General features: G+C 34.2%; 1 protein-coding gene across 2 annotated transcripts; it reads left to right on the forward strand.

The window, feature by feature from the left end:
- Window positions 1-1,452: 1,452 nt before the first annotated feature.
- On the forward strand, window positions 1,453-24,977 carry LOC142643352 (uncharacterized). Of its 2 annotated transcripts, XM_075817918.1 has the most exons (32): window positions 1,453-1,687; window positions 1,765-1,938; window positions 2,188-2,283; window positions 2,545-2,614; window positions 2,805-2,938; window positions 3,515-3,655; window positions 3,736-3,893; window positions 5,204-5,372; window positions 5,659-5,757; window positions 6,320-6,397; window positions 6,484-6,543; window positions 6,654-6,811; window positions 7,014-7,215; window positions 8,224-8,343; window positions 10,852-10,937; window positions 11,073-11,177; window positions 11,420-11,518; window positions 12,272-12,360; window positions 13,093-13,241; window positions 14,680-14,823; window positions 14,915-15,022; window positions 15,350-15,460; window positions 16,669-16,776; window positions 16,878-16,988; window positions 18,973-19,145; window positions 19,310-19,766; window positions 20,167-20,274; window positions 20,395-20,453; window positions 21,199-21,583; window positions 22,466-23,986; window positions 24,353-24,560; window positions 24,652-24,977. In XM_075817918.1, exons 1-32 carry the CDS (start codon window positions 1,577-1,579, stop codon window positions 24,750-24,752), a joined length of 5,892 nt encoding a protein of 1,963 aa, XP_075674033.1. In that variant the 5' UTR covers window positions 1,453-1,576; the 3' UTR covers window positions 24,753-24,977. The 2 variants fall into 2 exon arrangements, with proteins under 2 accessions (XP_075674033.1, XP_075674035.1); XM_075817920.1 differs by lacking the exons at window positions 1,453-1,687; window positions 1,765-1,938 and having other exon boundaries at window positions 2,195-2,283; window positions 2,471-2,614.
- The last annotated feature ends 705 nt before the right edge of the window (window positions 24,978-25,682 follow it).

A 25,682-nucleotide genomic window follows, 5' to 3' on the forward strand; every position in this document is an offset into this window, starting at 1 on the left:
CGGAAGGTCTTCCATCGAAAATAAGTCTTCTATTGCGCTTCATACTCCAGTAAAGTAAAAAAAATAAAATCTATATAATAAACTTTTGAAAAAACACGAATCACATGCAATTATACTTTATAGTCAAAGTCGCAAAATTATACTCCCATAAAGGTTCGAGTTATAATTTTCTTTAAAACTTTATTGTGCTTTAGTTGGGTCAATTACTATCAAAGTAAAAGTTTGATAAATTTTCAAATTAGATTATAATTAAATTTAATATTTATAGCAATTAAATTCTAACTATGTCTCCTCCTACTATACAATAATAATAAGGATAGGAATAACAATAATAATAGATAGGCAATGCTATAAGTTGTAGCAAATATAAATGTTTTCTTTTTCCTATGTAATTATATAAACTTAAAATGAGGTGTGTGTGTGTGTGTTTTCTTCTATATTTAATGATATTTGATATTGTTTTGAAGGCATTGATCTATCTTATATAATTAAAGAATATAAGTTTGTATGTTATTATATTTTAATAAAATATCATGTCATTACTTATTATCATCAATATTATCAATAGCACTATAATGAAAGTACACATAAAAAAGAAGAAGCCCAATCTTGCTTTACTATTACTTAAATACAACTATTAATCAACATAAATAAAGATATTTCAAAGGATGTCATAATTACATAACATAAATGCAAACATAAACATAAACATCATCCAACATATGCAAGGATTATATTGTGTGAAGGTATTGGTTTACCTGTAACGTAGTATTGTATCTTTTTTTTTTTTTTTGCTTACACTTTATTTATATGATACATACAACACAAACTTAATCGTCAAATGTACACATACCTTATATTCCTAAGCAAACCAAGAGAATACCAATAATTTGCAAAACTAGAAAAATAAATAAAATAAATATCTTTAATCAATTAAGAGATCGGCAAACAAACATGATAAGCCAATTAGAAGATATAATCCTTAAGATATGTTACTTTCTCAATTTCCAGATCACATTTTAATCATATAATATTAACTCATCATTGAATTATAAAATCGATTAGTTGTTACATATTATCTTATTAATCACATTTTTGTCATGTGATATTATTGTCATTGGTGGGTATTTATGGTTGAGATTGGAACAGATACTCAAAGCTAACCAGCCAACTTAATTAAGAATATAATTTACTAATAAATCATATTAGAAAATGAGAATTACCATAATTGTTCAATAGTTTATTGTTTAAACATGTGTTTCTCTTAGCACAACTATACATTAAATCCCCCAATTTTCAAAAACATTTACCAATATAAAAAATTTCTCCCACCCAAAAAAAAAAAAAATTTCTAACCTATTTTTATACTCATATAAAAAAATAAAATACAAATTCTTTCCCATTTTCGTTTTCACTTAGCGTTTTTTTTCAGTCTCACAGTCACATACACTCTCCAAAGTGCTCACTTTCAAAGCGCGAAAAATCAAATTACATAACCCCTTCTTTCTTCTTCTTCACTCTTCTGCTAGGGTTTTAGGCTCTCTCTCTCTCTCTCAAGCTCTCCTTTTCGCCTTCAATGGCGACCACCACTAAGTCCGTCGACGCCTCTCTCTGGTGGGACCCATTCTCTCTCCTCCTCACCGACCTCGAGAACGCCTCTCTCTCCTCCGACCTCCCTCCAAATCTCGTAAACCCTAATCCTCTCTCTCTCGCTCGATATGATTGTGTATGTGCATGAATTGGGTTTCTTTGTGTTTTGTTCAGGCGAAGAAGTTGAAGGAAAACCGAGGTTGGTTCGTGGACACAGTGTCGCGCTTCAAGTCACCGAATCAGAAATCGAAGGAGGCTTTGAATTCAGAGACAGTGAAGATTGGGGATCGCCAATTGACTATCCAGCCTGAATTGAAAGAAAAGGCATTGCGTATCAGCTCCTACTTGGTGAGATTTTTTTTTTTTTTTTTGCCAATTTTTGCCGCTCATTTTGTAGTTTTTGCTAAACCTAGCCTCCAATGCTATAATTGTTGCAGTATTGAGTTTTTCATTACATTGTTTTCTATGAAGTGAATTTTCTGAGGAGAATGTGAGTTTAATGATATTTGGATTAGTTGAATTTCATGATGTTTATATGATATATCGGATATTGTCATTGATTATTGATTCGCTATTGGTGCTTATTGTTTGTTTCAGGCTTTAGATGAAGTTCAAACGTACATTCTTGTCGAAAGGACTCTAAAGGACAAAAATTTAGGTGCCGATTCTATAGTTCAAGAATATCTTCATGTGGTTAGTAGCTTCTCTTTCCTTTATTCTCGTTGTGTTGTATTGGGCACTGCCAAATCTTGGATACAAGTTGTGATGGGTGCGTAAAGGTCTTTGTGGGGTTTTCTTGTTGCTATCCAACTGATGTCAATGTTTTAAGCTTAGTAGAATTGAGTTGTACATGTGAAACTCTTTTTTTTTTTGCATACAGATATTGGATGCTAGTATTGAAGCATTTCTTCATTGCTGGCCACTTGTCTGACTTCTTTTGCTGTTGTTATGAAGATATTGCTTCAGTATTACATGGAACGGCAGTGCTTACTGAAATGTACCAGGAGGATTCTTATGCATGCTTGTAAGTAAATCATAGAGCTCTTATACTTCCTAGCTATTATCCTTTCTGTAATTTTGTTTTTTTTCCATGGTGTCATATAGTGATTGAACCATACCTAGAATTTTTTGACTTAACTTCAAGTTCTTAAATATTGCATATAGGTGCTGAATTTTGACTTTCCATACTGATAATCGTACTAATTTTGATGCAGTATATGTTGGAACTGGCTCCAAAGAAGGTCAAATTATTAGGGAAGAAGTGCTAAAGCTGATTTCTGATGGACTAGAAAGGAAATCAATATCCTTACTGGAAGACCTTCTATCATCTAGTCACCCTGAGCAGATGGTATGTTTAATGTCCACCTGTGTTGCTTACTTTAAAACCTGTATAATTGTGTAATTGGTGTGCCAGGATGATAGATATATGAGTTGAACATGTTAATTTATTGTGTTACTATGTTGGGTCTTTATAAGGACAAGCACTCCGTCGGAGTTATGTTTTTGGTACATGTTGGTTTAGTCTTTGCTTTTTGGTTAGTTGTACAATGGAACATATAGAGTTCATTGTGTTGAAATAATGTGTTACTTCATCCTTCATGTTTTTCATTACATCCAGGCTATTGAGTTTATGTCATGCCTAAAAGAAAGAAAGAAAATAAATAAATAAAGATTGGTGTAGTGGGTAACTCTCCCTTAGTGGCTTGGTCCAATTCTATTTTGGTATGGTGCTTATATGACATATCCGCAACTTTTTGGGTTTCTATTGCTTCTCCAACCATCTATATCGTATAAACAACAACTGATAAAAATTTCAATGTATGCATGTTCTATATGGGAAAAAATTACTTACTTATTTTAATCCCATGGTTTGTCATAGTTAGGCTTTTTAACATCTGCCGTGACTTGTGGGGACGTTTTTTAGGATGTCGACCTTTTTACCTTGTGGGCCGAGGAGACACTGATAGAAGACAATTTGGTTTTAGACATTCTTTTCCTAGCGTATTATGAGTCATTTTGTACCTGTGATGGTGGAAGTTGGAAAAAGTTGTGCTCCCTCTACAAGGTATACCATAATCTTTATGAGATTGCTGTTTTATACATTTTATTTTGATCCTAATCATTGTTTGTAACTTCAACTCACAGGGAATCTTATCTGGGACTTGTAACTTTGGAAAGCTGGCTATATCAACTGAAGCAGTACATTATTCTCATCATGCCAAAATTCAGCTCCTCCTTATCCTTATAGAAACCCTGGACCTGGAAATTCTTCTCCAGATGGTTCATGATGAAATGCCTTTCAGGTTTTTTCCCTAGTTGTTACTTGCTAGTTACATTTTATATATCTTTTTGGGGGTAATGTGTAAAGTTCATAGGAGTCTTTTATCTGTTGGAGAGAAAAAAAGCTGGTCCAATTCATCAAATACCCTAGCAATATGTAATTTTTCTTTTTTTGGATAGGTCAGACAAATTATATTAAAGAAACTACAATATGCATCAAAAGCACAAAGTAGTCTAAAGTCAATGAATTGAAAATGCTTAATTGCACAATTACTGTGCAATACAATGCATGGGTATGCGTGTATTGAGTCTCAAGTCAATGAATTGAAAATGCTTAATTGAATTTAATATCCTTAGGTATGAGGCACAAATGAGAGACTTTCTAGTCTCTTCCTCCAAGATCTTATGTCAAGGATATCATAGCTGCTCTCAAGCTGTAGCTTAATTGATTTTAAAATACACATATAACATCAGGCCATATCAAAGTTGTTTAGGAAATTCCAATAATCAGGTGATATCTCTCTGTTTTAGGTACAGTATGTCTATGGGTATGTGTTGTATGACATACAAATCTAGCTTGTATCCTATACTTATATCTATGTTTTGCCATGGCTGAAATGGATACTTTTATTATTTGAAGGAAATGTAATATGTACTATATGTGTTTGTGTTTCTTCCTCCGTTGGGAGGTTTTATTTTTTGGTTGAAAGTTAAACTTGGATGGCTCTTATTCAAAATGGACGTTACATTGGTGTCAAACTTATCTACTGTAGATTGTTGGCAGCATGACCATTGGATTAGACATTAGTGTCAGTGTTTGCCTTGGGGGAAAGCAATTAATTGTTCCACCAATGTCGATTAGTTAGTAGTAGTTTTTGGATGCTGTCCAAGATTAGCTGGTTCTCTAATTATTTGATCAGTGTTGAGTTTGTTCAATTAGTCATGAAATGGAAAATCTCAGCAGATTTCTCCATGGCAGTTGGGATTGGGTTTGCTTAGATGTATAACAGACAATTTGAAGCGTATGCTTTTTAGACTATTACTTGTAACTGGAAACTATACAATTTGATATTATTCTCCCTTATTTGATTTGCTATTTTGTGGTGATATTTAGAGCAGTTGTAATTGTTATTTAGATTATTTAATAGTCAGTGGGTTTCATCTGTATGAGTTTGATATATCATGTTTCTCTAAATCTTTATATAATATCTGATGTTCTTATGGTAATTATGTATCCTTTGTAGTACATTTCATTTTAATTTGACTCGCTTTTTCTTTGTTCTTTAAATACGTTTGTTCTAATTGCTAGAATACCTGTTTTGCAATTTCTCAGGAACGGTTTCTCTGTTTTCACCTTGACTGATGTCCAAGAGATTGATGCACTAATTTCTAGTTTCAATGTATTTGAGTTAAAAGACTCAGGCCCTCTGATTCTAGCATGGGCAGTGTTTCTTTGCTTAATTTCATCACTTCCAGGAAAGGAGGAAAACAATGTACTAATGGTATGTGGATGTGTCAATTGATGTATTGTTTGCTACACTAGGATGTATAAACATTGCAAATGTTTCTTGTGCACTTGGATCCACTTTTACGAAACTCATGTAAATTTTATTGATTTCCTTTCTTTTCGATTGTAATTCTTTAAGAGAGCATTTTGTGCATCTCGTATGAAAATGTTGTTTTTACCTTCACTCTTGTTAACTTTGTTGCTTTATTTATTTATTTATTATTATTGTTATATTAAAAAGCAAACGTTGACCATTTTATTTTTCCTATTTTATTTTCCAGGAGATTGATCATGTTGGTTATGTACGCCAAGCGTTTGAGGTTGAATCCTTGAATTATTTTCTTGAAATCCTTCAAAGTGATATATTGAAGGAATCAGATGTGAGTTATTCTGAGTTCATAGTTCCAAGAGTTTTACAGTGACTGGTTTCTAGTTTTCCCACATAATTTTAAGTGTTGACTGGTTTTTCCTTTTCATTATAAACCCTGTAGCTATAATAAACCCTTTTTTTTTTTTTAATTCCAAGGAGAAGAAGACATATAGTCTATTGTCTGACGTTAAGTTTTAATCTGATGGTATTTTGAAGATACTGCCAGATTAAAGGATCAGCTGGAAGCATTACTGATTTTTACTATGATTGGTCTGGGTGTGGGGTCTTACAAATAGCAACACTTACAGATTTCATAAAATCACTTTTTTTTTTCTTTTTTCCCCCATGATTTTTTATAATTCTTTTATGTCCAGAGTGCTCATCACCATGAGCATGACATATCCTACTTTATTAATAAAGTTTATTACTTATCCAAAAAAGTTTGAATCTGATTTACTTTACTTTGGTCCTTACATGTTCTGGTATTTTGTCCACTTTCCCTCCAAGTTCTTGTATATATATTGGTTTTGTAAAAGAAGTGATTTCTCTTTCTTTCTCTGTGTCTTACCCAGGGACCTGTTGCTGGCTATCGAAGTGTCTTAAGAACTTTTATTTCTGCATTTATTGCATCTTATGAGATCAATCTTCAGGTAACTATTTATGGATATCTGCAAGTAGTTTGTAAGGAATTCACTGAGTGCCTTTTCTAATTTATCCTATTTACATAATGGTGCAGATGGGGGACAGTACCCTTAATTTGATATTGGATATTCTTTACAAAATTTATCGAGGCGAGGTTTGGATGTATAATGATTATTATTTTTCAGGGCCATTCTTCATATTTCTAATCATTTAGTCTATTGTTCACAGTTTGCTAATTGGAGATTTTTCTCTTGAATTGTGCAGGAGTCACTTTGTATTCAGTTCTGGGACAAGGAAAGTTTTATTGATGGTCCTATTCGGTGTCTTCTTTGCAACTTAGAGGGTGAATTTCCCTTTAGGACTGTGGAACTTGTTCGCCTTTTGTCATCCCTCTGTGAAGGAACTTGGCCTGCAGAATGCGTGTAAGTAAAACTTCTTTGGTGATCCCATTGGCTTCAACTCGTATATCCGCCTTTTGTATAAGATACCCTTTTCTAATGGGGATGTAGAATATCTATATTGTCAATGTAGCATTAAATAAGCTCTATTCTCGATTCTTTGTTTTTTTTTTTTGGATTTAAAAATATACTGCTGCTACTTTTTATATGTTCTTTCTGCCAACAGTTATAACTTCCTAGACAAGTCAGTTGGAATATCATCTCTGTTTGAGATTAGAAGTGATTCCCTGGTGGATAACGTCTCTCAAATTGTTGAAACACACCTGCCAGTGCATGTTCCTGGAGTTGAAGGTTTACTCATTCCTAGTAAAACTCGTGGACATGTTTTGAAAATGATTGGTGGGAATACTGCTCTTGTCCGATGGGAGGTAATTATTGTTTTAAAATTTTAATCTATGTTTGCTGATTTTATTGTGTTAGGCCCTTTAGAAATTCTTGGAAACAAAAAGGTTCCTTTAATTTACATCTGAACTTGCTTTTGAGTGTTTTCAATAATTTTATTACAATTATAATCTGCATTTCTTGATGTTGCTGCTATAGAATATCTAATTTCTTTCTTCCTTGGCTTCCAATCTACGATGGTGATACTGTCTTTGTGTTGTGTTTTCAAAAGGTCTAGTCTACTAAAACTGATGTGACTGACCTATCCGTCTGGATTAGATGTAGGATGTTATTCATATTTTACGACAAAGTTCTGTTGGATATTTTCTGATTTCCATGAAAGCACTTGCTGTCATCATGCTTATGGTGCAGCATCACAATGCAGAGTGTAACCCATTCACAAATGTAGTCATGTTCCGCTATGTGATCATCTTTATGGTACAGCATCACAATGCACTTGATGTCATCACATTAATCTTACATGACTTGGTTTATCACTTTGCAAATATCTTTTTCCCACATATTGCTTGGCTTTGTTTCCTGGCTCTCAGAACATGATGCTTTAGGTTTTGTTGTTGTATTTTATACATTAAAGTCTTAATCTCTGTTGGTGATGTTACTCTTTCTCCCATCAAATTACTTGCCACTACTTAGTTGCCAAGAGCCTTCTAGCTCAACAGACACGTCTTGGTGTTTCCAACGGAGATGTCTAGGGTTTGTTTGAATACTCCCTCTCCCATCATAACTATCAAATTATAAAATAAAATAAAGTAAATCAGTTTACTGTTATTGTGTATATATTACAATTGTGTAGGTGACTGTCTGAAGTTAGGAGGGTTGAGATGATTTCAGTAATATGATAGTGTTACTAAAGAAGTCAAAATGAACTATGAAACTCTGTTCAGTCAGGAAAAGTTTTAGTTAGATCAATTGTCTTTCAATTCAATTTCATATCAGCTAATTCTTTCTGCTGACATATGTATCTACTTTTGTAGTATACACAATCTGGTGTGCTTGTATTGCTCCTCCGATTGGGGCAGGATCTGTATCCAGACAAAAGTGAGGAAATTTTTCTTACTCTTGACCTGCTTTGCCGAATGGTGTCTTTTAACACGGTAATTTGTTTTTACTCCCTCTGGCTATTGTTTGGTATCTTATGAATTTTTTATTTGGAACTAATTTGGTTAGATCATATATAGGTGATTGTTATATAATTCTCCTGTAGTTTGGAGGACTATTGCCTGAGAATGTTGGTTGCTATATGGTGTTATATGGAAATGTTAGTTAAATGGCATTGGATGGTGCAATTTATCAACAAAAAAAAAAAAAAAGCTGCATTGGATGGTGTACTGGATGTGGATAAACCTGAATGTCAATTGTCCTCTCATACTTATTTTCATCTGATAAGACTTTGATTTATTGAAGCCTGGATTTGGGTTATGGTTTATACACTTCAGTCATTAAAATTCCTCTATTATCAATATAGTATCTGAGTACTAGACATGAAGTTCATTGATATGCTCTATTGTTATGGTGTTGCTGTTAGACAACTTTGGTCCTTAGTTTCAGCTTTCTATGCTGACTTGACTCATTCAATCAATTTGTTTATTTCTTTGTTGTTGTCAAGCTTTGATTTGCTACCAAGTTGATTTGGAAAGATTTGGTTTAGTATGGTTTTATTATTGAAATGGCCTTTTGTTTGCATTCTTGAACTGAGATTTGGTTTAGCATGGTTTTAATGTTGAAATGGCCTTTTTGTTTGCATTCCTCAAACAATGATAAACCGAGATTTTGATGGGCTTATTGATATTGCTGTGGCATGTTGAGTTTATCTTTTCTTCCACAGTTTCTATACTGATTAATCTTTTATTTTTCTCATGTTCCTTATATCCTTAAAGTTCAATTTGGAATATGTAATTGTAAAAGATATGTGTAGGGACACGATTTTCCGACCAAGCCCAAAAATGTAAGGGATCTTGGCCCAGTGAACCCAGCACAATAAATTTGTAGAGAGTGGATTAAAGAGCTAGGCTTTACTGCATGGATAACAATTAATATGGTTTTGGATGATGAGCCAACAAGAATTGAACCCGGTTTGTGCGAGAAAGTTTGTCCTATGCATAGTCTGAGGAGCTCTATTCTAGTATATATTGGATGACAATAGTTACAGGAGTTGTTGAGATTGCTACAGCGCTTTCTCTTCTCCTTTTTCCATCCCCTTTTCATGATGGGCCTCTTCCATTATATAGTTCCATTTGGATGATCTTAATCCCACATTTGTTGATCTTTTGAACCACCACTTGAGTGCTTGTCCCATCAGACACCCTTTCTGGCCTTCTGTGAGTTGTGGTTGCCGAGGTAGCACTCTTCAGGGGTCTTTTCCACATAAATGTGGTTAGAAAGTTAGCTGCAGGGCATTCAATGCGGTGTAGCAGCTTTCCCTTAGACATTTTTGAGTCCTTATCCCTCTTGTACGTTCATGATGCTCGTCCTTATCATTAGAATTTCCTAGAAGGTCACTTTGATCGTTAGGATCTATACCCGATCTGCATTTAGCTTATTCGAGGAGATATTCTTCCTCAGACTTGGACTACTCACAATCTTGGCCAAAGCCCCACGCTCTCGGCCGAAGCTCAAGACCCCACAATATGCAATGCCAATAAGCTATAGCTCAAATGGGATTTCCTCATCCCATGGTTATTAGTTATGGGATGGAGGTGTGGTTGTGGGTTCAAGATCCGTTGGGTTTGTGTCTTACTTACCAATCAAAAAATTGTAAAAGATCTGCATTGTGTGCTTGGGCTACCCTTTCTTTTCCTTCATTTAAGTGACTTGTTAATATTAAAAAATAAAAGTCTGCACTATGTGCACTTCAGCTTTGTCTTTTACTTTGCCTCTTTCCCTTTCCTGACTTTATAATCTTGATGTTTACTTATCAATTTGGACGCTATTGCAGGCATTCTTTATGTTGACCATTTTTTTTCCCTGCTTCTGTTTAAGAATCCTTGCATTTATTTTTCCTGAAACTGTGTTCTGAATATATATTTTTTGTGTAACTTATATTCATTCTAGCAATTCTGAGTGTAATAAAAAGACCATGAACTTTATTTTTGAGTTTATGAAGATTGCTGTTTGGTTTTGGTTCCTGAAGTTTGATCACTATGTTTCTTGCTTGCTGTTCCTTGTTGGCTCTGCCTCTGGTATCTTGGAGATGTTGGTTCCATTACTTCTTCTGGTTCCTATCAAGAACATATGTTCTGATTTCTTTTGGCGTGACACCCATGTTCCTGCTCAGACATTTGGCTTATCTGTTGTGCTGAGCAAGCCAAAGCCTGTACATATATGATGGACTGAGCTTGAACATGTTTGCCTCAGTTTGGCTAAAGCCCGAGTTTAGCTTGAACAAGTCTAGCTTGACTGAGTTGAGAACAGCCTAGTGCATAGCTTGGTTTATTTGGATCTGTAGATAAACATATTGGAAAAGGGTCCTAGTGCTAAATAAAGTTCATGCTTTATGAGGCAAGCAGTAGTATTTTTTATTTTTATTTTTTCAATAGTTTGATTTATTTTTTCCTGTTTCAATTTTATTGTCATGAATTTTTCCTTCAATTTGTTATATGTAGGATGTGTGTTTTTCTTTAATGGAGACCGGCAGCTTATTGCATGTGCCAGAAACTGGCATGACTGCAACATTGGAAAAGAATGTGTGGTAATTAGGCAATCTGGACCTTTTTTTTACCTTTTCTTTTTTGCCTTTCCTGATTTCATTTTCTGATGCTTTGCATTTCATGGCTATAATTCTTTTTAATTTGGAGATAGTTGGTTGTCTTTGTGTTCACTGCAGGGCGGTTGAGATCATCTGCACTTTGGTCAGAAATCTGTCTCCTAATTCCAATAGTGCTGCTCTGATGTCCATGGGTGTGAAGATCTTAGGAAAGTTGTTGAAATGGTATGCAAGACCCCTCCATGTTTTAAATGTGTCTTCAGCTAGTGATCCTCCATGTATTAAACGTGTCTTCAGCTAGTGATTGGTTTATATATATAATGATATTTGGAAAATATGATGTTTTGGAAGAATCTGTTGTTCCTCTATTCATTACAAATTAAGCTTTGCACATGAATTGTTTATGATTATAAACTGAAACACATATACTACAACCTTAATTGTTAATATGTATTTTTTCTGGTCAGTTCTCCATCTCATGTTTCTGCGGCGGCTCTAAAGGCAAATATATTTGATCTGGTTTTAGAGACAAGTATCCGTGATATTGGAAGTAATAGTTCATCAAGGTGAATCCTTTAGCTTAAACCTTTTGCCTTTTGGATTCAACTGCCAATATATAAAGATGAGATTGTGCAGAATTGCATGCTTACCTAAGTTCAGTGGCTTATACTATTTAACTTTTCCATTGTTATGTCTGAAGTCCTTCATAATCTTTTTCTTTTTTAATTTGACTTAAATATTTTGTCAAAATTTAGCCTTGAGTGTGCTATACATAAGCTTTCATTTTACCTTGTCAAAATGTTAGCCATACTATCTTTGCATGGGTTTTGAGGTGTTTTATTTCTTTATTAAATGAGGCTGAATTTTCTTGATGATAGAAGCGTGCGCACACACATACAGATATATGTATTAACTCATCTATTTTTCCTACATTTTTTGGGCCTTCTTTACTGCCATATATATTATGGCTACTTTAAGTGCATAATGAATAATATTGTAATTGGTGGTAGCTGTATTGTTCCTGACTCCAAGCCTTATACTGGAATGTAAGGGTTATTGGTTAATGTGGCCTAATTGCAGCTTTATGGTTTTGCTTTTGTGGACTATGCTATTTCGATGTATTGGGCCATAAACTCTATGGGCATTTTTATGGGGATTTTCTTCTTCTGTTTTGTGTGAGGCCAAAGACTTGATCTTTTGCTTCCTTTGTCTTGGTAAGGGGTGCAGTTTAATGTAATACATATGTACTCAATTAGTTAATTGAAAATTGGATTTATGGTTTGTGTTTTAATTAGTTTTATCCTCTTCTTTCTTTGTAGTGGATCATGGTTACTTTCTGGAAAATTGGCAAAGATGCTTTTAATTGACTGTGAGCAGAATGATAACGACCACCCATTGGCCATATCAGGTATGGTTGCTATTAGCTTTTTGTATTTTTGCTGTTAGTGTGTTTATATTTACCTCCTGTTTTGTTTTTTAAGCATTGCTGTTTGTTCTGTATGCTTATCCTCTTTTCCCTATTTTACTCTTTCGTGATTGTATGTCCTCGATTAATACTTATCTCTTTGCAACCCTTTGTATTGCCTTTACATTTGTCCCTACAACTCCCCTTTCCTTTTATTGTGTGTATGTGTGTGTGTATATATATAAAAAATTCCAAATTTCACTGCTTTTCTTTTTATAAACCACCTTTTAATGAACTTTGTCTATCAGGAACTCCACTCTAACATGACTTCATAAGCATTAAAATGTGAAATACAATATAAAAAATGTGTGTGTGTGTGTGTGTGTGTATAAGTAAAAAGTCTTTGTGGATCTAATTAGGCCGAATCACGCATTCTTTGCTGTGTGCTTGTATTTGTCTCAGGCTAACTATTATATTGATATGTCGAGTCTTCCTTGCTTCACTTTGCTCTTCTGAGATCTAGAAACTTCTGTTCTTATTATTATTTGCGATGACTTAATGCTTATGATGTTATCCGTTTTGTTATTGAAATTATTTGAGTCTGTCTTTGTGGTATTATTGTTGATGAGCACATAGCCCTCTCATAATAAATTTTACTTACCCATAAAAAACTGTTGATGATCATTATTTATCTGTTCTCTGGATTTTAATATGCATGGTTCAAAACCTTTGCAGTGCTGGACTTTACCATGCAGCTTGTGGAAACAGGATTAGAGGATGATTCTCTCTTGGCTCTAATTGTTTTCTCTCTGCAGTATGTCCTAGTTAGTCATGAGTACTGGAAATACAAAGTAAAGTATGTCCGTTGGAAAATAACACTGAAGGTACACCTTGGATATTTTTGGAAGCTGCTACAACTTGGATCTTATTTTTGTTTATATTTCAATAGCTAACTTGAGTCTTGACTGGTAGAAATATTACTAAACAGACAGGTGAAGGTCCAAGAACAAAGTAGCCTAAAGCAATCAAAACTGCAAAAATTTTAAGCTTTCTCTTTGGGCCATACAAGAAGATCTATTCATGATAATTAGCCAAGATTAGGATCTAATAAAATAGTCAATTTGAAGTCCAAATCCCACCCCCCTCCTCCCACCCCCAAAAAAAAGATGGGAGGAAAATTGGAAATACAACTTGGAAGGAATGAGGGATTTGGGTTCTTTTGCCAATCTTCCCTGTTAATCCCTTAATTGCAAGTGTCTATGGTAATTACAAAAAGATTCTCTCTCCCCCCCCCCCTCCCTCCTTTTACATCCTAATACCAAAAATAGAAGGGAAAAAATATCCTTTCCTTCTTTGCACTTTTATATCCCTCCTTTCTTGTCCATCTTTTCACTTTTTCATTTCTCCCACCAAGTTTTCTCTTTGAACAGTTGTTCACATGTTATTTCTATATCATGATTCACTGTCTTTTTGTTGTGACAGTGATCAGAGAGCTATTCCTGTTCATCTTGTTTCATCCATCTATTTACGTTTCTCTAATGGAATTTTACTTATGAGCATTTACCATTAAATTTCAAATTATAGTTGTTTTATGACGAATCTTTTATCTGAATGGTGTGCATCTGATTTGAAAATAGTTTCTCTCCCTTAAACTCTGGTTAGTTTTTGCCTGACAAACTAATGTCATAAATGGATAATTATGGATGAATCACTGCACTTTATGTACTAGTATGATACTTCAGATAGAATGGAATGGAGGAAAAGAATATATGTGGCCGGCCATGACTAATTTGTTGAGGATCTATAGCCAACCCCAAAATTTGGGACTAAGGCTTTGTTGTTGTTTGCATATTTCTTTTTCAATTTTGTTCCACATAGTTTCATTCTTTCGTGTTTGATTTGTCAATGTAGTTGTATTTACCAATTTGGATGAACATTGGAGTTCTTAAACTTTTAAGATCTTCAACAGTTATCTTGCAGGGTATGAAGTATAAAATTGCAATCACAAAAATATTGTACGTGTATTAGCCACATCTCTTTTCTGGCTTTCAAAATCACTGGTATTGGTGACACTTGTTTGCTTAAGTGACAATGAAAAGTAGCTCTGGCCCGTCTGGGGATAGTTATGTCTGTCTTTTTCTTTGACTTTGGAAATAAGTCTTCTTTTAAATGTGGGTTTGACATATACACGTTAAATGGTCCTATTGCCTGCACAATTGTCCTACTTATGCCTGGTTTCTTGTGAACTTCTTAAAGGGGTCTGATTAGTTGCAGACTTTGCTTAAATAACATGATATGTTGATGATGTGTTTACTGTTTTAGGTGCTAGAAGTGATGAAAAAATGCATATTATTAGTCGCATACTATGAAAGATTGGGTGATATTATCCAGGACATGTTACTTTGTGATTCTTCTATCCACGGCACACTCTTTCGAATTATTTGTACAACTAAACAATCCTTAGAGGTCAGCCATGTTCTGTCTCTACTGATTTTACTCATCCTTGAAAAAACTATATTTCTATTCTCCTAACGAATGTGAGAACTTTTTCCTGCAGAATCTTTATGTTAGCCGTCTGTTTGAATTGATGGAGATTGAAGGATTACAGCTTGCTATAGGTTCTGTATTAGATATTCTGTTCATCATGCTCTCCAAATTTTCAAAGGTATCTATATAAGTGCCTATGATTGCAATTTGATTGCCATGCTAAAGGCTTCTTTTCCTCACTGGGAGATTGGCATGCCAAGTTGGAAAGACTTTTGAAGTAGCATTTCATATTGTATTTGTTGTAATAATGCTAAATAGATGTAATATGTTTTTGTTTAAAGATTGCTGTCTCAAGTTCACTTGACTCACTTTTGCACTATAATTTTGGAAATCTACCATCCGCATCTGTGGTAGATATTTTTCTTGTTTAAATTATTGTGGTTGATTTTGTGAATCATATAATTTGAAATACAAAAGTTGAAAAACAGTTCTGTCAATTTTCCAGGATGTATCTTCCAGCCTTTCTGTCTTTCATCAAGCAGTGCTGTCATGTACAACCAAACCAGTTCCCGTTGTTGATGCTGTTACATCCTTAATATCATATTTTCGCAGCCCTGTATGTGCTTTGTCCTTGCTCATCCAGTAATCATGCTTACATTTTTATTTCCCTCTCTTAGTATTTATTATTAATCTTCTGTTTATTAAATGATGCAATTAATTTGAATCCCTGCACGTCATGTGTTTTTGCATATTCATAACAAAAATTTGCTGTATTTTTGGAAGATTTTTTTATTTATATACATATAATTAGTTCCTTATCTGCCTTTCTCTTTTTATGCATTTCATCCAAATCATCCAATTAAAGATTTGTGGGAAAATGTTTGCATTATGTGGTCTCTTTTTATTTTTATGCAGTTGTCACTATCTATTTGTCATTTTTTTTATTTATAAAAATATTAAAATTACACTCATTCATACATATGTAAATAATACGCTAAGTGTATGCTTTAACAATCACTAGCTTTACTATTTTTTTCTTGAATCACCAACTTATAACTATAAGTTATTATAACATGATAACAATACACACACATGTAACAAACCCTTTGTATTTCCAAATTATTAAATTATATAAAGTTATATTATATTTATACTATACATGTACATATTCACACAAATCACAACTCACACAAATAACATTACAACAACAACAATAATAATAAAATAAACGCACATAATCAGTATTAGATACACACCCACACACATTTAATATAAATTTATAATAAAGAGAGCGACTCTGTGTTGTTTAGATGAGATTCATAAGAGAGGGATCTGTGATTTGTGTTGTTTAGTTTTGGAATGGGTTGATTTGTGTTGTTATTTGATTTTGGCCTAGGTTGATCTATTATTAGGTGCGCAAAAATATTTTTAAGAGTGAATTAAATTAGTGGCTTCTCAAAAAAAAAAAAAATAGTGAAAAAAATTATATATATATTTTCAATTCAGGGGGGTTCATTTAAACCCCAGAAGTATATGTGAAGCCGCACTTGATCTCCTGCCACTTGGATTTTGGCATTGTGCATATACTATGTATGCATGTAATTTCCGATGGTCTATACTGATTGGTCATGGAGTTTCATGACTGTTGTTATTTGATTGTGTTTCCTGCATGACTTTAGTTGTGCATCTCTATGTTGACTAACCATTGATAAATAATCCAATGTATTTTTGTAGATTCATTTTTCTTCTGTTTTCATCAAAGTTATCATATGGTACTTTGTTGTTGAGTAGCTTTACTGAATTCTTTTTGAGTCGTACATTCAGGCAATCCAAGTTGGTGCTGCTAGGGTACTGTCAGTATTGTTGATCATGGCAGATTATTTACAACAATATTTGGTTGGAAGTGCATGCCTTCGTTTGGATGATAAGCAGGTTTACATTTTGAGCTTATTCTCCTTCTTCCCTCTGTATTTAATTGACCAGATAAATTTTTTGTAATTTCTAATTTAATTTTGATTACTTTTTGGTTTTAGATTACAGATTTGAGGCATTCTATAAGCTACATACTACTTAAGCAGTCAGTGTGTAATGAAGATCTCTTCGTTGCCACAGTAAATGTGCTTACTTCTGCAGCACATTATCAGGTTGATAACTTGTATACTATTTTGAGGTTAAAAAGTGTTTGTTGCTTGAATTTAATTTGTAAATGTATGGGATAACAAGTTTACAGGCTCTGAATTCAATCTGATTTGTTTAGGACTGGTCCCAACATTATTATGTTTTACTTATCTATTCTGGTGGTGTTGCTATACAACTAAATTCTTCTCTGTTATCATTATCTTGGATAACAACGGGTTATAAACGTACAGGGTTTTACCTATACATATATTTAGATTAAACAGTAATCTTATTGGGTTTTCAAACATTGTAGATCCAATAGATTCTGTAAGATAGCATGGATCTCTGTATAAGATGTTTTGATCTGCCAATGAGCTATATAGCCCAACTCACACTTTCTTCTCCCCATAACAATGGGTTGGAGGGTGGGGTCATGGGTTCAAGACTTATTGGTTGCATAATTTACTAATAAAAGAAAAAAGATGTTCTGGTCTTTTCAGATTAGATGTTTCTTTATATTATTATATAAACTCTTTTTAGGCTTGACAAAGTTAAACAGTTTGTGGTTCTGGCACATTGTGAGCGAAGTCAAAGCTTATATACCGAACTGCTTATAAATTGTAGTAAAACACCAACAATAACAACAAAGCCTCAACTTGTTCAACTCACTCTTTCTTACTGGTGCATCAGTTGCTCTCCTTTGAACATGACAAAACCATCTTAAGTGATTCTATCTCATCTTTTCACCAATAGGAGTTACCCTTATCTTTATGTGAATTTCCTCATTTTGAATCTTATCTTTCCGTGTATTTTCACTTATTCTTAACATTCTCATTTCAGCTATACTAATTAATGAATATGTTGCTTCTTAATAGTCTAACATTCAGTGCCATAGAGCATAGCTGGTTTTATGGTAGTCTTATAAAATTTTTCTTTTAAGTTAATAGGTATTCTATGATCACACAATACTTATGATGTGCTTCTCTACTTCATCCACCCTACTCTTATCCTATGATTGACATCCTCTTTAATCTCTCAATTTTTATGAATTATTGATCTAAGATATTGAAAACTGTCAACCTTTAGCATCTCTTAACCATCAAGTCTTACTGTTCCTTTGTGTTTCTGTTTTTACTAAACTTACATTTCATGTACTCTATTTTAGTCCTACTTAATCGAAAGCCTTTAGATTCTGGATTGTCTCACCAAATTTCTAACTTGGCATTAACTCCACTTCTAGTTTCATTTGCTTAAACTATATCATTTGCAAAAAGCATGCATGAAGAGACTTCCTCTTGGATCGATTATGAGTTCACCCATCATTAGTGAAAAGGGGTATGTACTTAATGCTGATCCTTGATGCAAATTTATAGTGATAGGAAACTCACATGTGATTCTTCCACTTGTTCTCACACTAGTTACAGCTTTGTTGTACATATCCTTAATCAATTTAATATATACTTAGAGGAACTCCTTCCTTTTCCAAAATCCACCACATAACCTCTATAGGGACCCCCTATCATATGCTTTCACTAAATCAATGAAAATCTTTACATGCCTCTCTATATTTTTCCCGTTAGACATCAAATGAAGGAAATAGCTTCCATGGTAGATTATCTTGGCATAAAACCAAATTGATTCTCTGATATTTTCATGTCTTAACCTATGTTCAATTACTCTTTCCTGAAGTTTCATAGTGTGACTCATAAGATTAATTCCATGGTAATTTGTATAGTTTTGAATATCCCTCTTGTTCTGATAAATAGGTATTAAAGTACTCATCCACTCACTAGGAATTTTGTTAACACCTTATAAACCGTAACGCATAAAGGAATATTCTGTAAAAGAGAAATTGTTCCTCTCTTCACTGAGTTTAGCTCATTCGTTGGCAAGCTATGCCCCTAGTGTAAATCATTTGGTTCATTCTTTTTTTCCCCTAATTTAGTCCATCATCTTCATTATTCTTGCTTTATCTAGTGTTGTTTCCTAATATATGATTTCTTTCTGCAGCCTGCTTTTCTTGTTGATGTATTTGGTGCTAAAGAGAGTACAGGTGTCCAGGATAGTAATGTTGATAGTTTGAAGCAAACAGCAAAAGAAGCTGGGTCACAGGGTTGCAAGAATTCAAGTCTTGTAGATGCACTCCTGCACTATGTTGATAGGGCTAATGATCTGATCAACAAGTATATATTTTGTGGTCTTTTTAATTTTTATTCTGGTTTCTTTTTTGGTCTTTTTATTATTATTGTTATATTTTATGGCTTCAGTTTGACAAGATTTATGTGGTTACATCTTTTCTTAGATTTACATTTAATTTGCTGATTTTTTTTTCATTTATTATCTTCAGCAATCCCCGGATACTGTTAAATATACTTAACTTAATCAAGGCCTTGTGGCAAGGAGCTGCTCAGTATACACAAATTTTGTCGGTGCTGAGGAGCTCTGAAAATTTCTGGAAGCAATTGTCCAACGCTATTTCACTAATTGCTGGCATTAAAGATCCTCCACTTGAAAATCTGACTGAGACGGGGGGGCTAAACTTGGCATACAAATATCGATGCCAATCTACAATATTAGAAATAATTTCGTACGAGATGTTCCTGCAGAAAAAGTTGTCACATGCTGAATCACTTGTAAAGCATACGGCTGAATCAAAGGACAGGATAGAAAATGCAGTAAACATTGAAAAATCAAAAGCTACAAAAGATATTGTGTCAAGCTGGTGTGAGAGCTCTGTTTTGGGCAATCTGATCAAGTCATATTCTTCGTGTGAATATGACAACGAAAAATACTTCCGTGCAAAGGTGATCTTTACTTCCAATTTTATGTTTTTAACTATAATATTTTAATTTAGTCAGAGTATCAGTTGAGAATTGGTTATTTACTTCTGCATACTAGTTTCCCTTTTCTTGAACTCTTTTTTTTTTTTTTTTTTTTGCATTATATATTTATTGAGCACAGAGCTAGGGTTAAAAGAACTTATGACATAAGCTGTAACAGTTGACTCTTCAATTAATTCACAAATCTTCAGGCAACTATATGAGTGCTTTTTGTTATTAAATATTTGTGCTTGACTTATTCTGTTTGTATAATGGTCTAGCGTGCATGAGTGGTATGTTTCCTCAATATTTGTTTCAGCCTTTCAATATTATCTTCTGTGTTTAAAATTTGAGAGAATTGTTGTACTGAGTCACAACTTTACAGGTTGCTGCAAGTTTGTTCACTGTGCATGTGATGGGTAGACTAGCAACCAATGACTCAGGAACTTTGTCTATATCATTACTTCAGAAGATCCTTGTCATTTCAAAAAAGGTTTGGTCCTGTCCCTCACATTTTCGTGTTGGTTTATTCTTTAAAAGTTGTTTCTTCTTTCATATCATCATCTGGGATTAACATCTAACTCTTAGTTTGTTTGTGATTTCCTGTTTGCAGTTGAGCTGTCAGCCTGCTTTTTCTGAATTGTTGGCTCAATATTCTCAGCGTGGTTACAGGTAGAGCATTTGGATAATCATCTAGTTCTGATCTAATATCATATAGTTCTGATCTAAATGCATAAAATTGTAATTTACTAATTACTACTTGAAGAAGTGATATAATGATAAAGAAGGCCGGCTTTGGGGGGAGGGGAATTTGGTATTAAAACCTCACAAATATAGATGTTTTGTAACCTTCAAAATGGTCCTGTATATTTCATAAAAACTTTTGAAGGAAAATTTCTTTATCTGTTGTATTTTAGAACTATTCCTGTTATACAGAAGTTTACTATAGTTTATTTTGGCAGTGCGACCCTTCTTGTGTATGTGATTCTATTGTGTGTAGTGTATACCTAAATATATATGGGAGGATTACTTGGGCAACTTATTTTCCTTGTGGTTCTGTTTGTGTGTAAAATCATGTATATGATTGTTTCTCGATGTTGCCATGATTAGGTATATAATTTTAAATAGATACATCCACCTGTAACATCTGGTTTTTGTTGGCACTCCCAATTTTCTTTGGAGAATTGAACTATTTTAGGCTGGGGGAGATTATCTAGACATTGACATAACATCGAGCATTTTAATTTCAGGCTAAGTTCTTTGGCTCATCTTATTGAATATTGAAGTTTGTTTATTTTTTTTCTAAAAGACAAGATTTTCGTATATTTCTTATCACTTGGTATTTCTTCTTACACAATGTATTGTATTATAGATGCAGCATAAAAACAAATCTTCTCTCCTTTTTTTTTTTTTCCAGTGAAGGGAAGGAGCTAAAGACCTTAATTCTTAGTGATCTTTATTATCAATTACAAGGAGAGTTTGAAGGCCGTAAAATTGCTCCTGGAGCATTCAAAGAACTGCATCAGTATCTTGGTGAATCAAAGTTTTTGCAGACTTATCATCATAAGTATGATGATGACCTTTTTGCAACTTCCAAAGATGTCTACTTGTTTGACCTTGAACACCTCAGAGCAGATATGGGATTAGATATATGGGATTGTTCAGAATGGAAAGCATCAAAAACAATTGCAGAAACAATGCTGCATTGCATGCAGGATGCAAACTCGATGATATTGCTTTCAAGTTCAAAGCATTCTGCATTGAAAGCATTAATAAGTGTTTTAACTGTCTCTGAGGGTGATGTGAGTAATCAGAACTCTAATGCCCTTTATATTTAAGTTCTGAAGTTAGAAATACATAACAATGGCTGGATTTAGAAAGAAAAACATACAAATTTGCAAAGGGTTGAATGTTTATGTTTTAAGAAGTAAAACGTGAAAGCATGATCATGTTCATTAAATATTATGTCTAATATATTCTGAGGGATTGTTTTCTCCTGTGCAACTTAATTTTTGGTGTTTTGGGAAGTTTTGCTGTATGTGATAAAGACATTAATTGTAGTAAACATCATTCCTTATTATCCTGTTTTTCTGTAAAAAGTGATGCTTTGAGAATTCAGATGTGAGGGAGACACCAGGGCCTATAGACAATTGAAAAGTAAAGTCCTGCTGTATCACCCATCATTTTTTACGTGGAGTGTGGGATAAATTTTTAGAAGGATCTGGTAGTAACCAATATAAATTGATACTTGTAAGATAGAAACATAGAGATTATAATAATTCTGCAATTTAGATCTTCCTCTCTTTCTACCAGTAAGCTATTGTGAATTCATGCTCCATACAAGTTACATTTCATAATTGCCTGGGGTAATTATGTAATGTTAAATGAAGCATGAAAATAATTAATTCTAAAGACTCTACACCACAGAGAAACATCTTGGTATTCAACAAAGTGAAATCATTTCTATATAATACACACCTTAGGTATTAACATACAAAGAAACTCCTCTTGCTTTCTGCCATGGACACCTAAATTTGATTCTCCTAATGTGTTAAGCCTTGATGGATGCCTGGTTTGATGTATAGCTTTCATGGTTCAAATTCGTATTTTGAAAAACCACAATGTTAATATTTGCAAATTTGCACTATTTTAGACTATTAATTCACTTTTACCTATTCATGCAGTCAACAGAGAGAAAAACTATTGGAGGAAAGATCCCTGATCGACTCGTTTTATCATGTATAGATCATATATGCCAATGTTTCTATGCCACAGTAGAATCATTAGCTCCAATTCTGGATGTCTCTGAAGATATCCTTTGTTTTCTAGCAGCCCAGGCGGAATTACTTCTCCATCTTATGAGATCTGCACATAAAAGCTTGTCCTTGCATGCTTGTACACTTGTCTTAAAAACCTCAGGTTCTGGTCTTAAAGTGTTGAGTGACTTGAGGCAATCAATTACGGAGGTTAACACAACAATGGAGCTATTGCTTATGTTGGTTCTTTCAACTTTGGAGTTTACTTGCCTTAATTCACCTTTAGGTGGGGTGACGGACATGGAATCTGTGGAAGACTTGGCTAAGATTTCAAATGCAACTATTGTGCTACTGCCCATTTTCTGCAACTACATTACTACTGCTGAGCATTGCACCCTCTCCCTGACAATAATGGATTTCATACTAAGAAGTTTCTTGACACCTGACACTTGGTTTCCAATCATACAGACTCATCTCGAGTTGCAGCATGTAATTCTGAAGCTTCATGATAAAAATTCTTTTGCATCTATTCCCATACTATTGAAGTTCTTTCTGACCCTCGCACGTGTTAAAGGAGGTGCTGTGATGCTTCTTAATTCGGGTTTTCTTACTTCTCTGAGGGTTTTGTTTTCTGAATACTTGGATGGGGGATCTTCCTCAATTAATGGTGAGGGGAGTATCTCCAACTCATCTGACAAAATTGAAAAGCCTCAACACATTTGGGGACTTGGCTTGGCCGTGGTTACGGCTATGATTCAATCTTTAGGAGACAGTTCTATTTGCACTGATATTGTGGACAATGTGATACCGTATTTCTTTTCAGAGAAAGCTTACATGATTTCTTATTATCTCAATGCGCCAGACTTTCCGTCTGATGATCCTGACAAGAAAAGACCTAGGGCTCAAAGGACACAAACTTCTTTGGCTGCTCTTGAAGAAACAGAGCATACCCTGATGCTAATGTGTGTGCTAGCAAAGCATTGGAATTCATGGGTTAAGGCCATGAAAGAAATGGATTCACAGTTAAGAGAGAAAAGTATCCATCTCTTGGCCTTTATAAGCCGGGGAACTCAACACCATGGAGAATCGGCCATCAGGGGCGCCCCTCTTTTGTGTCCCCCTACCCTCAAAGAGGACTTTGATTTGTGCAAGAAAGCACCATTTATCAAAAGCAAAAATGGATGGTTTGCCCTTTCACCTCTTGGTTGTGTGTCAAAGCAGAAATTCACTGCTGTCTCAACTGCGCTGATAACCAAGGATCAAGCAAATACTGTTCCAACTTACTTCTCTGATGCTATTGCCTTGCAGATCTACAGAATCACATTTCTTATTCTGAAATTCCTCTCTTTACAAGCTGAGGGTGCTACGAAAAGGGCAGAGGAGGTGGGGTTTGTTGATCTTGCTCATTTTCCTGAGCTTCCAATGCCAGAAATTTTACATGGTTTACAGGTATGATGCTATGTATTCTTTTATTTGCATCACATCTAGTGACTCTCTTCCCCTATTCCTTAGCTCTCTTTCTTTGTAATTATTGCCGTTTTTGTTTTTGTTTTCTGCTTTTCCTTTTCTTTTGTACTTTTGATATGCTGATGCTTATTTGCATTTAGCAGTTTTCTTGAATATACTTTTTCTTACCTATCAAAAAAAAATTATGTACTATCTCAACATAATGGGATGTTAAAGATTTATAAGCTTTTTGGTTCAAGGTTTTGATGTGTTCCATTGGTTAGCAGACTTTTTCTTGACAAAAAATATATAAAATTAAAATCATGAAGTAACCCGGAGATCATTTCTTTTTGGACATGTCCAATGCAGGATCAAGCCATTGCTATTGTTACTGAGCTGTGTGAGGCCAACAAATCGGATCGGGTTCATTCAGAAATCAAGGGTGTCTGTTGCCTGTTGCTGCAAATAATGGAAATGGCTTTGTATTTGGAACTTTGTGTTCTACAGATTTGTGGCATAAGACCTGTATTAGGGCGAGTTGAGGATTTTTCAAAGGATCTGAAATTGTTGATAAGAGGTACTAATCTTTTCATCCCTCTGATAATCAGATAACTCTTATGTTTGGTTTGGTTGCAAATTATAACTTTGTCACTGTTCGGTTCATGCAGCAACAGAAGGCCATGCTTTTTTGAAAGCATCAATGAAGTCCTTGAAGCATATAGTATCATTTGTCTATCCACGTTTGTTACAGTCGGAGGGTTTCATGTAAAATTAATTGTGGATAATGTTGAATTCTGTAGGCTTAAATTGTGTAGATATTTCAATTTTCAACATCATTGCATCTTTTTGAATGTATAAAAGAATGCGTGTATAAAAATGTTAAAAGAAGAAAAGAGACATGCTTATATGTTTGTGGCATTTTCTTTAGCCACTCTTTTTGTGATTCCAAGGACTACCCTATATTTGAGAAAGACACCTTCATTGATGGGCCACTTAATTATTTTTTGTCTCCATGCATGATTGTTGTCGCTTCGTGGAGAAATGAAATATTTTCAGAGGGTCCCTTGGTTCTCACTCCAGATTGTGACCTTTTTATTTTATTATTATTATTACTTCTCTTTGATAGTCTATATGAATATGAATGTGTTTGGGAGCTGCGTTTTGCGTCTACGTCTGGACGCAAAACGCGTTTCAGTATTTTTTTTTTTTTAATATTTCGGCTGCGGGGGACAAATTACGATGCGCGCACTGTACATATACCGTGTGCATTTACTTCAAAAAAATTTTATTAAAAGTGAATCGTACTATTTGCATATTAAAAAATTATTTTGCTATAGTATTTTCCAGTTTTTAGTTTTCAGTTTAGCTGCATCAACAGACCCTATGACTATGTATTAGTGTTTGGTGGACCCTGCTCCATGCAAGCATGAATTTGCGACGAAAATACATCGGATTCTTGGGCAAGAAATAACACGCGCACATAATTGAGGAATTTTTCTGGTTTCTTGTGAGTGTTTAAATTCTGCTTTCAGTTCTTGCAGACTAATATAGTGGTTGATTCTCCTGTTGGATGTGACCATCTTTTATGAGAATATGTTGGTGTATTATTTGCGAGTACTCAGCTTGTGTGCGTGTCTACTTCACTGGAGTCTGGACAGAAACTTCGGCCTATTTGCAACACTAATAATGGATTGTTTCA

Source organism: Castanea sativa, chromosome 7, assembly GCF_040712315.1.
Source record: "Castanea sativa cultivar Marrone di Chiusa Pesio chromosome 7, ASM4071231v1".
In the NCBI taxonomy this organism is placed as follows: domain Eukaryota; kingdom Viridiplantae; phylum Streptophyta; class Magnoliopsida; order Fagales; family Fagaceae; genus Castanea; species Castanea sativa.

What these genes read in the sequence shown, in the direction of transcription:
- LOC142643352 (XM_075817918.1), top strand. Translation starts at nt 1,577, where the DNA reads ATGGCGACCACCACTAAGTCCGTCGACGCCTCTCTCTGGTGGGACCCA. An exon ending in ACAAAATTTATCGAGGCGAG is followed by an intron (nt 6,544 to 6,653) that starts GTTTGGATGTAT and finishes TGAATTGTGCAG; the next exon opens with GAGTCACTTTGTATTCAGTT. An exon ending in TCTGAAATTGTTGATAAGAG is followed by an intron (nt 24,561 to 24,651) that starts GTACTAATCTTT and finishes CGGTTCATGCAG; the next exon opens with CAACAGAAGGCCATGCTTTT.